The sequence below is a fragment of the Zophobas morio genome, unplaced genomic scaffold, assembly GCF_036711695.1.
Source record: "Zophobas morio isolate AGI-343-1 ecotype UQ-CSIRO unplaced genomic scaffold, CSIRO_AGI_Zmor_V1 ptg000021l, whole genome shotgun sequence".
Taxonomy (NCBI): Eukaryota; Metazoa; Arthropoda; class Insecta; order Coleoptera; family Tenebrionidae; genus Zophobas; species Zophobas morio.
Genome location: NW_026972126.1, coordinates 17998142 through 18010421, shown reverse-complemented (window position 1 = coordinate 18010421; position 12280 = coordinate 17998142). Strand labels below are relative to the sequence as shown.

At 34.0% G+C, this 12280-nt stretch overlaps 3 protein-coding genes across 3 annotated transcripts in view; 2 read left to right on the top strand and 1 right to left on the bottom strand.

Annotated features, from left to right (window-relative positions):
- Nucleotides 1–614: 614 nt before the first annotated feature.
- Nucleotides 615–2002, top strand: LOC135132749 (tubulin polyglutamylase complex subunit 2-like). Its single transcript, XM_064060940.1, has 5 exons — nt 615–1009; nt 1056–1223; nt 1269–1456; nt 1509–1688; nt 1728–2002. Exons 1-5 carry the CDS (start codon nt 934–936, stop codon nt 1998–2000), a joined length of 885 nt encoding a protein of 294 aa, XP_063917010.1. The 5' UTR covers nt 615–933; the 3' UTR covers nt 2001–2002.
- Nucleotides 2003–3943: 1941 nt separating this feature from the next.
- LOC135132795 (very long chain fatty acid elongase 4-like) lies at nt 3944–5121 on the bottom strand. Its single transcript, XM_064060993.1, has 5 exons — nt 5019–5121; nt 4747–4937; nt 4569–4700; nt 4258–4515; nt 3944–4208 (listed from the first exon to the last, which is right to left on the bottom strand). The coding sequence occupies exons 1-5, from the start codon at nt 5023–5025 to the stop codon at nt 3990–3992; spliced, it is 807 nt and encodes a 268-aa protein (XP_063917063.1). The 5' UTR covers nt 5026–5121; the 3' UTR covers nt 3944–3989.
- Nucleotides 5122–10422: 5301 nt separating this feature from the next.
- The window catches only part of LOC135131973 (SH2 domain-containing protein 4A-like), a 55441-nt gene continuing 53583 nt past the window's right edge, over nt 10423–12280 (top strand). The window contains exon 1 of the mRNA XM_064059857.1: nt 10423–10653. The gene's annotated coding sequence lies outside the window, so the exon portion shown is untranslated. The remainder of the gene's footprint in view (nt 10654–12280) is intronic.

The window sequence follows — 12280 nt, the reverse complement described above, 5'->3', positions numbered from 1 at the left end:
GCAAATTGATAAGAAATTTAAAAACAAGTGGAAGAAATATTTATTTATCATTCTGGTTTATTCATTATGCAATCCACATATCGTATGTAGTAATGAGTATGTAAATCATCAAATGTCATACACCTATTGCAAATTTAAGATAACAGCGTAGTTAATATTTATTTTAGACCTTATTTTGTAAACATGTTTTGATTTTGGTTGGAATATGAAAGCAACAAACGAAACAGGAAACATTAATGAAAAAACAACTGAGAATCAATAAAGACATAATTAAATAAAAATAATACAAACATATAGACATATAAACAAAGAAATCTAAAAATGTTTACACCTGATTCATTACACATGATTTATTACCCAAATTTTCGTAAACGTGAAGTGCAAATGTTTATTTTAGAGTGTAGCACCTGACCTGTCAACCAAAATTGATCGACCCACATAACTCAAAATAATCAACCACCACATATTTCCATAAATATATTTTCCTTAAACTACAAAAACAGAACAATTTGTTATTCTTGGTACTTTCCATTGTAATATGGCACGTATTGCAGAACGTCCTTCCATTCAAAAGCATACAGTACTATCAAACCTGTAGTCGTACCATAAGCCAAAGCTGAACCAACCCTACCAACAACAAATCTTAGATAATACTTATTAAAAACACTCTCAACTGACCTCAGCGATGCCAATTCCAGTTGTTTCTTTCCAATTCGCCCCAAAACACCCGGCAATCTGACAACAGGTGACATTTTTATCGAAATTTTGAGCCGACTCGATTTTCAAACTTCACTTCAGCGAAACTAAGAGAGAGTGCTTCCATCTAACAGTCTTCTGATAAGTTAAGTAAACATTCACAAGTTTGTTCAATACAACCTTGGTTACCTCTGGAATGACGTTTATATTCACCAAATCTGACTAAAACCATCCAAAATGGAATTCATTGTTGACAAAGTCTCCGAAGACTCGTTCTACGAAAACCTCCTCATCGGTCTACCCAAAGCTCTAGGTAAATCATCCCCATTTATCATCAAACCTAGCTTTCGCTCTTCCAGAAAAACTACCCAGCGTGTCCGACTTGTCCCTAGAGCGCTTTTCTCCCGTCCAGCACAACAACATCTGCGCCTGGGAACAAAAGCACGGGGTTTTGTTGCCGGAAGACCTGCGTTCTTTCTATGCCTCCAGTAATGGGTTGTTATACACGTATAATTTTTTCTACCGCGGTAAGTTTTCAAATGAGTATTAATCACGGTAATAATGGTGCTTAGAATCGGGTTCCGACGAGGACAAAGTGGTCGGAAAAATAGAAGTCAACAGTCTAAACGACTTAACTCAGATATATGGGTACGAAATAAAGCCGGATCCGGGGGTGAATGTAGACGGCGAACGATACGAGCTCAAACTGGGGGCAGATAGCAAGGTTTTTGAACTGGTGAATTTGAGTGACGTTGGACGGGTAATTTGAATTAGTAAATTTTCGATCAAAAAAAGTATCAATTGATTTTTAGGTCACTTTAGTTTATATCAATCATCGCTATTTACCCACCATTTGGATGCATAACGCAGCAATGAAGTTCTATTTTTTAGCTGACGATTTTACTACTTATTTGAAGATGTGTGTACACCATCTGGGGATACCGTTTTGGCAGTTTTCTTTTACTGGGGATGGTATACCGGAGTGGAGCGAGGTCATTTGTTTTAATAAGTTAGTTTTGATTTTTTTTTAGATGGTTTTTAGGTTATTGGCACCTGCAGTTTTACCGCTTCACAAGAAAATTGAAGATGTGAGGAAGGCGAATGAACAGACGGTGGATGAAGAGTTGTCTAATATCCCTTTGAATAAGATTGATTTGAACATTTTTAGAACGGCACGTCCTCAACCCAGCAATACTGTTGTTTTGGGTGAGCAGAGTGTCAGTCCCAGACAAATGAAGAAAAAGGCAGGAAAACCAAAATTTCCTACGAAGTTGCAGAGGAAATCTGTCCATCAAAAGAAGTAACTTGTCACGATTATAAATATATTAATAAATATGAAATGATTGAAATGATTATTATTAAACTATTAAATTGTGTGTATAGTTGGTTGCATACAAACAATATGTACAAATGGTGGATGCGTCGGGAAAAAGATAAGTTTTCTCCGTTATTTGAGGAGATATCACGAAAATGGGGTCAAATTCATGACCCTGATGAAATTTCCGACTAGACAGACCAATTAATAAACAATTATTACAATTTTTTAAAATGTGATGTAGGCAACCAAATATTCACCAGTAATCAGTGTGCTGCCGTCCACACGTCGTAAAGAAATTTTATCAAATTCTTATTTAAGCCTATAAATGGTAAGTTAATGTACTAGCACTGTTAAGTTCTTATCAAGTTACAAGTTGATAAGAAATAAGGTCATTTCGTACTTAGAATACATTGGAGAGCAGCTTAATCTGTTATGCGCCGGCATAAAAATACACATATCTACAAATGCATATAATTGAGATAACAATTCAAATTAATTTACTAATAAAACTTTCAAGTAACTATTAACTACCTTTCCAACAGTTATTATCATTATTAAAAATCTTATTACTTTGTTTGTTCCTTTTTTCTATGATAAAATTAAATGTGCACAGTAGTTTATTAATTGGTCTAACGTCACAGTTTCACTCAAACGAATCAAATCGAGTAGTTCGGGCGCCAAATTTAAATGTCTAGTGTTACGATTAAATTAACTAAATAACAGCTTCTGGAGCAACTTGTGACACAGGTTATTTACAAGATGATTTATACCTGATGCACTAATTTAAACATCACGTTATCCTTGTTTATGGACGAGTCATTGAAACAATTAAAGAATTAAATAATACCCACATTTGCGAAACGACCGAAATGAATTGTTTCACAAATACATAATGCATAATAATCCACCTACTTAAAAATTAGAACGACAATATAATACCACAGTAGGATAATAATTTTGTTTGTTACACTTTTGTCTATTTACTAATCTATGTGTTGCAATGATAACCAGGAACTTAATTACGTTATTTGCACTGCAGATATATCTCGCCAAGTACCCACACACGTGCGGAAGTTTCGTAGATAGTGATAAGTTAAAAAATTTCTCCAACTTTTCCCCTCATCAAAGACAAATTACAGTTGCATTCTCTAATCGCTGCAAAACTCCGGAATTCCGCCAAATCCGGCGCATTAATTGTACCAATCTAACCCGAATACGCGAAGAATTTCGTTAATTAGCATAAATATTGACATTGACGGCGAATCCGGAACGTGGGAAATTGATTTGATTAGAGGATGTGGTAAGGAAACAATTAGCTTGTTCACCGACGAAGATCACTTTCTTCATTGTTAATGACCATGTATGAATTATTGTCGACGGTTTAACATACGAAGAAATTTAGCAGTCACTGAACAACGTACACACGAATTGCAGTACCACCGGTGAAAGCAAATATAACGCGTTTTAATTATTTCGTTCTAAGACTAAGAAAGTTGTTTAATCAGATGCGTTATGATTTATGCTGCGGTTTCGCTCCGATGGCTTTTTCTATAATTGTGGGCAATTTTTATGCACTTCGGGCGCATTTTAGGTCAGTGGTACTAATTCGGAGCGAAATGAGCGCGGTATTATTATTATTACTTATTTTAAGCTCTGTAGAACTGACTTAGTATGGTTACATATTTGTAAATTTGTAAAATCCGGGCAGGTGCAGTCAGGTTTTGCGTGCCAGATTGATTTTTCATAGTTCCGATAAATATTAAAAGTGCTGTGGTTAATTAACACGATTTGTTAATTTTTAAACTTATCAGTAGCACTAAATCACACTACAACTACAAGGCGTCACGGGTTGAGCAGAATTGCGGCTCTCCGCACTACTCACTAACTTTGAAAATTTAAGTGGCGTTACAGCATAACAAACAACAGCAATATTTTGAATAGTTTATGAGGATTTCTAAGCATCACATTTTTCTTATTATTCTAAATGTACATGAGGTGTCGCCAACTTTTCTGAAACGACGTTTTTGTCCAAATTTTCCTTTTTACGGCAATAAGCATCTACATAAAATTTGGAAAAAAGATACACCATTAAGATGAAATTAAATAGACTCCATAAATGTAACTGCTTAGGAATTGGGCATTTATAGTTAGGTACGTCGACGATGTGCATAAAAACCATGCAGCAATGTTGAATCTGAAATCCTGTATATGTATTTCGGGCGACAATGTAACGTTTTTCTTACAAGTTGCAGCAAAGTGAGGCACTTTTTCCACCATAACTGTCCAACATATTTTTTGTTAATACTGAGCAAGTAGTATGTGTACATCACGGAATGTACTAAAGTATTCCAGGCACCAAAGAAGATAATCGGACCCATTGGGTACTCTTTGTTCACTAAAATGTATCTAATATTTACCCAACCCATCACGAATATACTCGTATGATGGTAAACATGTAAAAAAGATATCTGTCTGTAGCTTTTCCGCAGAATGAAAAATGCCTAGAAAAATGAATCGTTAGTTTTTAAATCGTCAAAATTATACTGACTTATACCGTGTCTAACAAATCGAACAATTTAAGAGCAGCGTACTTGTGACAGACGTTTGACAAAGTGGAATGCAGTTCAAGTTCTGAATCCTGGATGGGTCCACACAAAATATTTAGTTTGGGTAAAACACACATCATCTAAAATTTTTGTCAAACAAAGTTAACTTGGTTATTTTCAACTCACTGTAATAAACATATGTGCGTTGAAAAATACTTGGAGACAGTTATATACGATGAGGAGTTTTTTAATTTCAAATTGCTGTCGGTTTTTCATCCAGATTGGTCCCAGTTTCAAAACGAATAAAAGATAGAAAGCGACGATGATAACAGGCTGAAGTGGTGTTTGCAGTAGCACCAACTGGCAAAATTCTGTGACTGCAGACATATGTATTTAACAAAAAAAAAAAAATAGAAACAATTTTATGCAAACGAATTAAATAAAAAATGTATACGTACTGTCCATTGCCGTTTAAACTGTGGTAGTTAACACTCGCGAAACCCTTTCCAAACTGTGTTGTTTGCGTTTTAAACATAAACAGCTTTGAATAATTACGAGTATGTATATGACATTACGAATATAAGGTGGTCCCTAGTTCCCTACCATGTACAGTGTCCCCCGTTATATCGAACAAGTCTGCTTATCCTAATGTTAAGTACTGTCGTACTGATTACAATAATCGTTTTATTGTGGAGACATCGTACTTTTTTAAGTGTAATTATTTTATGTTGTTTTTTTATTTTATAATTTGGAGCTGAGTGCTCATGTGGAGCCGTTTTTCATTTTTGTAACTGTCTTGACGTACAAGTTTTATTGGTACCTTACCTTAGGACCACCTGTATAAGTCACTGTAATTAGTATTGTTATCGTAGGCTGGCAATTCGAGTTTTAGTCATGCCATTATATATCGTAGTTGTCGTCTGTAGATAAGAAACGTATTAAAAGTCCCCACTATATCAAAAATAAGTGTCTGAATATAATAATGTGGGAATTTGGTGGCAAAAATAATTGTTCTTAGTTTTTATTGATTTATTTTTTTTATTATATTTTTTCTATATTTTTATTTCCTATTAAAAAAAAACAATAACGAAGTTTTTTGAACTTACACTTATCAATATATTTACATTTTGTGTAAAAACACGATAACTGCATTTTTTTTTACATATGCAAGTTTATCTTTAAGTAAACTTTTTTGATATCGACTTTGTTGAGTTTTTTTTTGGAAATATCTTACTGTTATATTTACTAACAAATTAATATCAAAAAATCTCAATAACCTCTTTGTGTTTTGTTTTTGAAGAACTTTTATAGAATTTCAGGGATCCGTTGCCGTTTTTGAAAGAATCTCGGGGATCTCGTCTTGTTTTTGAAGTTATTTGAAAGAATCTCGGGAATTTCGTTTGGTTTTTGAAGTACATAATTCGAAACAATCTTCGGAAACCCTTATGTTTTGTTTTTGAAGTGGTTGGGGATTCCTTGTCTTATTTTTGAAGTAATTTGAAAGAATATCAGAAATCCCTTGTGTTTTGTTTTTGAAATAGTTTGAAAGAATCTCGGGGAGTTCATGTGTTTTAATTTTGAAGTAGTTTAAAGAATCTCGGGGATCCCTTGTCTTGTTTTTGAAGTAATTAGAAACAATCTCGGGAAGCCTTTGTATTTTGTTTTTGAAGTCCTTTGAAAGAATCTCGGGATCCCTTGGTGCTTTAATTTTGAAGTAGTTTGAAAGGATCTCGGGTGTTCTTGTCTTCTTGTTTGAAGTAATTTAAAAAAAAATCGGGAGCCCCTTGAGTTTGGTTCTTCAAGTAGTTTGAAGAAATCTCAGGGATCCCTTGTCTTGTTTTTGAAGTAATTTGAAAGTATCTCGAGGTCTCTATTTGTTTAAAAAAATCTCGGAGATCCCTTGCGGTATTTTTGAAATAACTTGAAGAAATCTCGTAAACCCCTTGAGATATTTTTTTAAGTAGTTTAACAGATTTTCGGGGACCTCTTGTGTTTGGTTTTTGAATTAGTTTGAAAGAATCTCTGGGATTCTTTGTCTTGTTTTTGAAGTAATTTAAAAGAATGTAGGGGATTGCTTGTTTTATTTTTCAAATAATTTGAAAGAATCTCGGAAATCCCTTGAAATTTTTCTTAAGTAGTTTCACAGATTGTCGGGGACCTTTCGTTTGGATCTTCAAGTAGTTTGAAGAAATCTCAGGGATCCCTTGTCTTGTTTTTGAAGTAATTTGAAAGAATCTCGAGGTCTCTTTTTGTTTAAAAAAATCTCGGAGATCCCTTGCGTTATTTTTGAAATAACTTGAAGAAATCTCGGAAACCCCTTGAGATATGTTTTTAAGTAGTTTAACAGATTTTCGGGAACCTCTTGTGTTTGGTTTTTGAAGTAGTTTGAAAGAATCTCGGGGATTCTCTGTCTTGTTTTTGAAGTAATTTAAAAGAATCGGGACTCTTTGTTTTATTTTTGAAAGAATTTGAAAGAATCTCGGAAAACCCTTGAGATTTTTTTTAAGTAGTTTCACAGATTGTCGAGGACCTTTCGTTTGGTTCTTCAAGTAGTTTGAAAAAATCTCAGGGATCCCTTGTCTTGTTTTTGAAATAATTCGAAAGAATCTCGGGGTTTCTTTTTGTTTAAAAAAATCTCGGAGATCCCTTGCGTTATTTTTGAAATAACTTGAAGAAATCTCGAACACCCTTTTAGATATTTTTTTAAGTAGTTTAACAGATTTTCGGGGACCTCTTGTGTTTGGTTTTTGAATTAGTTTGAAAGAATCTCGGGGATTCTTTGTCTTGTTTTTGGAGTAATTTAAAATAATGTAGAGGAATCCTAGTTTTATTTTTGAAATAATTTGAAAGAATCTCGAAAAACCCTTGAGATTTTTTTTTAAGTAGTTTAACAGATTTTCGGGGACCTCTTGTGTTTGGTTTTTGAAGTAGTTTGAAAGAATCTCGGGGATTCTTTGTCTTGTTTTTGAAGTAATTTAAAAGAATGTAGGGGGTTTTTTGTTTTATTTTTGAAATAATTTGAAAGAATCTCGGAAATTCCTTGAGATTTTTTTTAAGTAGTTTCACAGATTGTCGAGGACCTTTCGTTTGGTTCTTCAAGTAGTTTGAAGAAATCTCAGGGATCCCTTGTCTTGTTTTTGAAGTAATTCGAAAGAATCTCGGGGTTACTTTTTGTTTAAAAAAATCTCGGAGATGCCTTGAGTTATTTTTGAAGTAACTTGAAGAAATCTCGGAAATCCCATGAGATTTTTTTTAAGTAATTTGACAGATTTTAGGAGACCTCTTGTGTTTGGTTTTTGAAGTAGTTTGAAAGAATCTCTGGGATTCTTTGTCTTGTTTTTGAAGTAATTTACAAGAATGTAGGGGATTCCTTGTTTTATTTTTGAAATAATTTGAAAGAATCTCGGAAATCCCTTGAGATTTTTTTTAAGTACTTTCACAGATTATCGGGGACCTTTCGTTTGGTTCTTCAAGTAGTTTGAAAAAATCTCAGGGATCCCTTGTCTTGTTTTTGAAATAATTCGAAAGAATCTCGGGGTTTCTTTTTGTTTAAAAAAATCTCGGAGATCCCTTGCGTTATTTTTGAAGTAACTTGAAGAAATCTCGAACACCCTTTTAGATATTTTTTTAAGTAGTTTAACAGATTTTCGGGGACCTCTTGTGTTTGGTTTTTGAAGTAGTTTGAAAGAATCTCGGGGATTCTTTGTCTTGTTTTTGAAGTAACTTGTAAAAACCTCCTGGATCTCGCCTTGTTTTTGAAGTAATTTGAAACAATTTCTGGAACCCCTTGTATATTGTTTTTGAAGTAGTTTGAGAGAAACCCTTTGTGTTTGATTTGTGAAGTAGTTTGAAAGAATGTCAGGTATTCTTCGTCTTGTTTTTAAAGTAATTTGAAAGAATCTCGCAATCCCTTTTGTTTTATTTTTCAAGTAATTTGATAGAATTTCGGAATCCCTTTTCTTTTCTTTTTCAAGTAGTTTGAAAGAATCTCGGGAACGCCTTGTGTTTTGTTTAAAAAAGTTTGACAGATTTTCGGGGAACCCCTTTTTGGTTTTTGAAGTAGTTTGAAAGAATCTCTGGGATTATTTGTCTTGTTTTTGAAGTAACTTGTAATAATCTTGGGGATCTCGTTTGGTTTTTGAAGTGCATAATTCGAAACAATCTTCGGAACCCCTTATGTTTTGCTTTTGAAGTAGTTTGAAGGAATCTCGAAGATTCCTTGTCTTTATTTAGTATTTTGACAGATTGTCGGGGACCCCTTGTGTTTGGTTCTTGAAGTAGTTTGAAAGAATTTTGCAGATTCTTTGTCTTGTTTTTGAAATAACTTGTAAGAATCTCGGGGATCTCATTTTGTTTTTGAAGTAATTTGAGACAATCTTGGGATTCTTAGTCTTATTTTTGAAGTAATTTGAAACAATCTTGGGAACCCCTTATGTTTTCTTTTTGAAGTAGTTCGAAAGAGTCTCGGAAACCCTTTGTGTTTTAATATCAAAGTAGTTTGAAAGAATCTCGGGTATTCTTTGTCTTTTTTTTGAAGTAATAGGAAAAAAATGAGTTCTGTTTTTGAAGTAGTTTGAAAGAATCTCGGAAATCTCGTCTTGGTTTTGAAGTAATTTGAAAAAATCTCGGGGACTCTTTTTGTTTTGTTTTTGAAGTGGTTTAAAAGAATCTCGGAGATCCCTTGTGTTATTTTTGAAGTAATTTGAAGAAATCTCGGAAACACTTTGTGTGTTTTTTAAAGCAGTTTGACAGATTTTCGGTTTTTGAAGTAGTTTGAAAGAATCTCTGGGATTCTTTGTCTTGTTTTTGAAGTAACTTGTAAGAATCTCGGGAATTTCGTTTTGTTTTTGAAGTAATTTAGGAGAATCTCGGGATCTCTTGTGTTTTGTTTTTGAAGTTGTTTGAAGGATTACGGGGATCCCTTCGTTTATTTTGGAATTGTTTTTGGAACAGTTTGAAAAAATAAAAAAAAACAATGTATTAAGCTTATTGTCTAACAGTACAGATGAACCAATACAGAGATAATAAATTGTTTCATATAGGGGAAGTCAGTCAGAACATATAAAAATATATAGGGTATTCTAATTGAAAAAACCAACTTGTGTATTACATACTGAAAACAGTATAGGTGAAAATAATTTGAGTGTATGGTCCTAAAACAGCCGTTACAACTTTAGTCCGTGACCTCCTGATTTCTATCGAGATATCGAGGAGTGCGCTTAGTGAATCACTGTGTATATTTAAATATTTCATATTTCGTACTTAAATAAGCGATTATTTTCTGGTTAAATTAAATTTTGTTGGCCGAATAATATTTGTTTGTCCAAATTTTCGTTCTATGATGACTTACAGTTATTAAAATGATCTTCAAAAATAAATTTCAGAACTATAAACTATATTAGTCTAAAACACAAGTAAACCTCCTAAAAATTGATGTCATCCTAAAGTAAGTTAATACGTATCACTTTTCAATATTTGTGAATTTAAATATCTTCCAAAAAAAAAACATTGATAACTTACGCGTTATCAGTGATTATTTATTACAATTCCGAACAAAAACACGGAAGAAAAAGCTGAAAGGTTCGTATCGAGTCGTGCTTTGTATTTATTGCGTTATCTCTAATTTATACAGAAGACTTTCCAAGCTTTAGCAGCTTTTCAACAATAACATATCTTCCGATTCATCCGTTCTTTCCAAAAAATGCATAACATCAGCTCAAAAAATACAACTATCCAATTTTCATCCACGTTCCTTCGCAAGCCCTCCCGACCCCCATCAATTTCCACTCGAGCCCCAGCCGAGGTCCCTTTGATCTTCGACGGCAACAAATTGTTGCCACCTCCTACTGCTGAGAGCCAGCGACTCGACAAGACGGCAACTTCACTCAGTCGGCTTCCGAACGCGAACAGAGCAGGCCCATAACTTTCCTGCTGGTGCATGCGTCCTACCACACACATGTTCACGGTTTTGTCGATTTCGTAAATCTGAAGAACCAGTGCCTTCGCGGTCGAGTGCCGATGTGAGAACCCGAAAGTACCGCTTTTCCAATGGGATACTGATAGGTGGTACGAGGTTTCCGTGGTACAAAAAACGTAAGTAGAATTTTTGTGTGGATGTTGAGGACATAAAACGTTATCGCGAAAAAGAGTACTGGAACTGTGGGTGGTACCATTGTTGTCGTGCCGTTTTTATCAATAGTTTAATTTAAAAAACGGCGTGGAGGCGGTACCTGCTGCACAAATTTTCAGTCATTGTTTCCTTTTTTGTGGGTACTTACTGCAGCCACACAGAAGTCAAAATAAACACACATCTGCGCACATCTGGATTGTGTATCCAGATGGTCTAGTCGATGGGAATCTTCGTCAAAGGAAGCCCGGGCGCCAGACTGCTATTTGAAATGTGATCACAGAACAGATATGTGACTGTGATAGCTTAAGCACTTGGAATAATAAAGACTTAAGTCGGGGTGGTACCGTTGTCTCCAGCGGCGTAACAGGTTTTTTGAGTCGGAGTTAGACAATGGGGCAGGGGCGGCTGGCTTTCAAAAATTCTGTGGTGTACATTTAACAGATTCTTGAAGGTGTTTGTTGAGCAACAGCAAAGTTGAAACCAGTTGATGTACTTGACACTGAAACTAGAATGTTAAATTTGAAAGGAAATATTCCTAATTGAAAGTTAATTGTTTAGAATTATCATTTTAGAGATATATTCTGATTTCTGAAGTTTCATAATTTTAATCACAGTTTGAAAATCAGTATAGAAAAATTTTTATTCTTCTTTTATTATAATCAATGATCTGGTTGGCCATAATAATAACACTATACCTAATAATAGTAGATAATAAATTCATTTCGTGTTCTAGATTACAAATGTAATAGACCGTAGATAATTTATTCAAAGGGTTGACAACAACACATCAAATTGGTTTCTTGTTGCCATTTCAGAGCACAACATTAAGATAATCAAATTTTTAGCATCCTTGATCGAGGTACAATATTAGTTTTCTCTATCTTGGTTCATGAAAGCACTTTCGAATATTGTCATTTCAAGTGGTTGTTAAACACCTGTTGGAGGAAAGAAATTGATATCATACCTCTTATAACCTAGGTCAACTGCAATGTCAAGCTCATCAGTTGCAAATTAAAACCTTCGAAAATTATATACCCGACGAGATTTTATTTTCGGTTTCATTTCTTTGAAAATTCCTAAAATGTTTCCAAAATCGACAAAAAATATGGCAATTTTTGAAATATTTTAAAAATTTGAATTTGAAACCGAATGTTCAAATTTTTTGTGAATTTTTTGACTACTTTGAAAGGACTGGATAACGACGGCATTCAGTCAGTTTTTCCTTAACATTAACTTTCTGGAGAGTATAAACAAATAAAACTTTGTTAATAGTCTGCAATCACTAAACAAATACTTGATTCAACAACGTGAGATTAAACAAGATAAAATGCAAAAATTATTTATAAATCTTGTCGGGAAAAGCCAGTACAGATTAAGTAAAAAAATGTGTTCTACTTTGAGTATTTGAGGATTCAACTTAGTGAAGCAACTCTTCCAAATTTATTTGTTTCTTCGATTTGGAAACACCGTAACCTTAGCGTTACGCCACTGCTCTTCCTCTTCCCATTCGGATTACACCTCAACCAATTATTATAATTCACGTCAGCGAACAATGGCCGATTTTTTCATGTATCACATACTCATGAACTT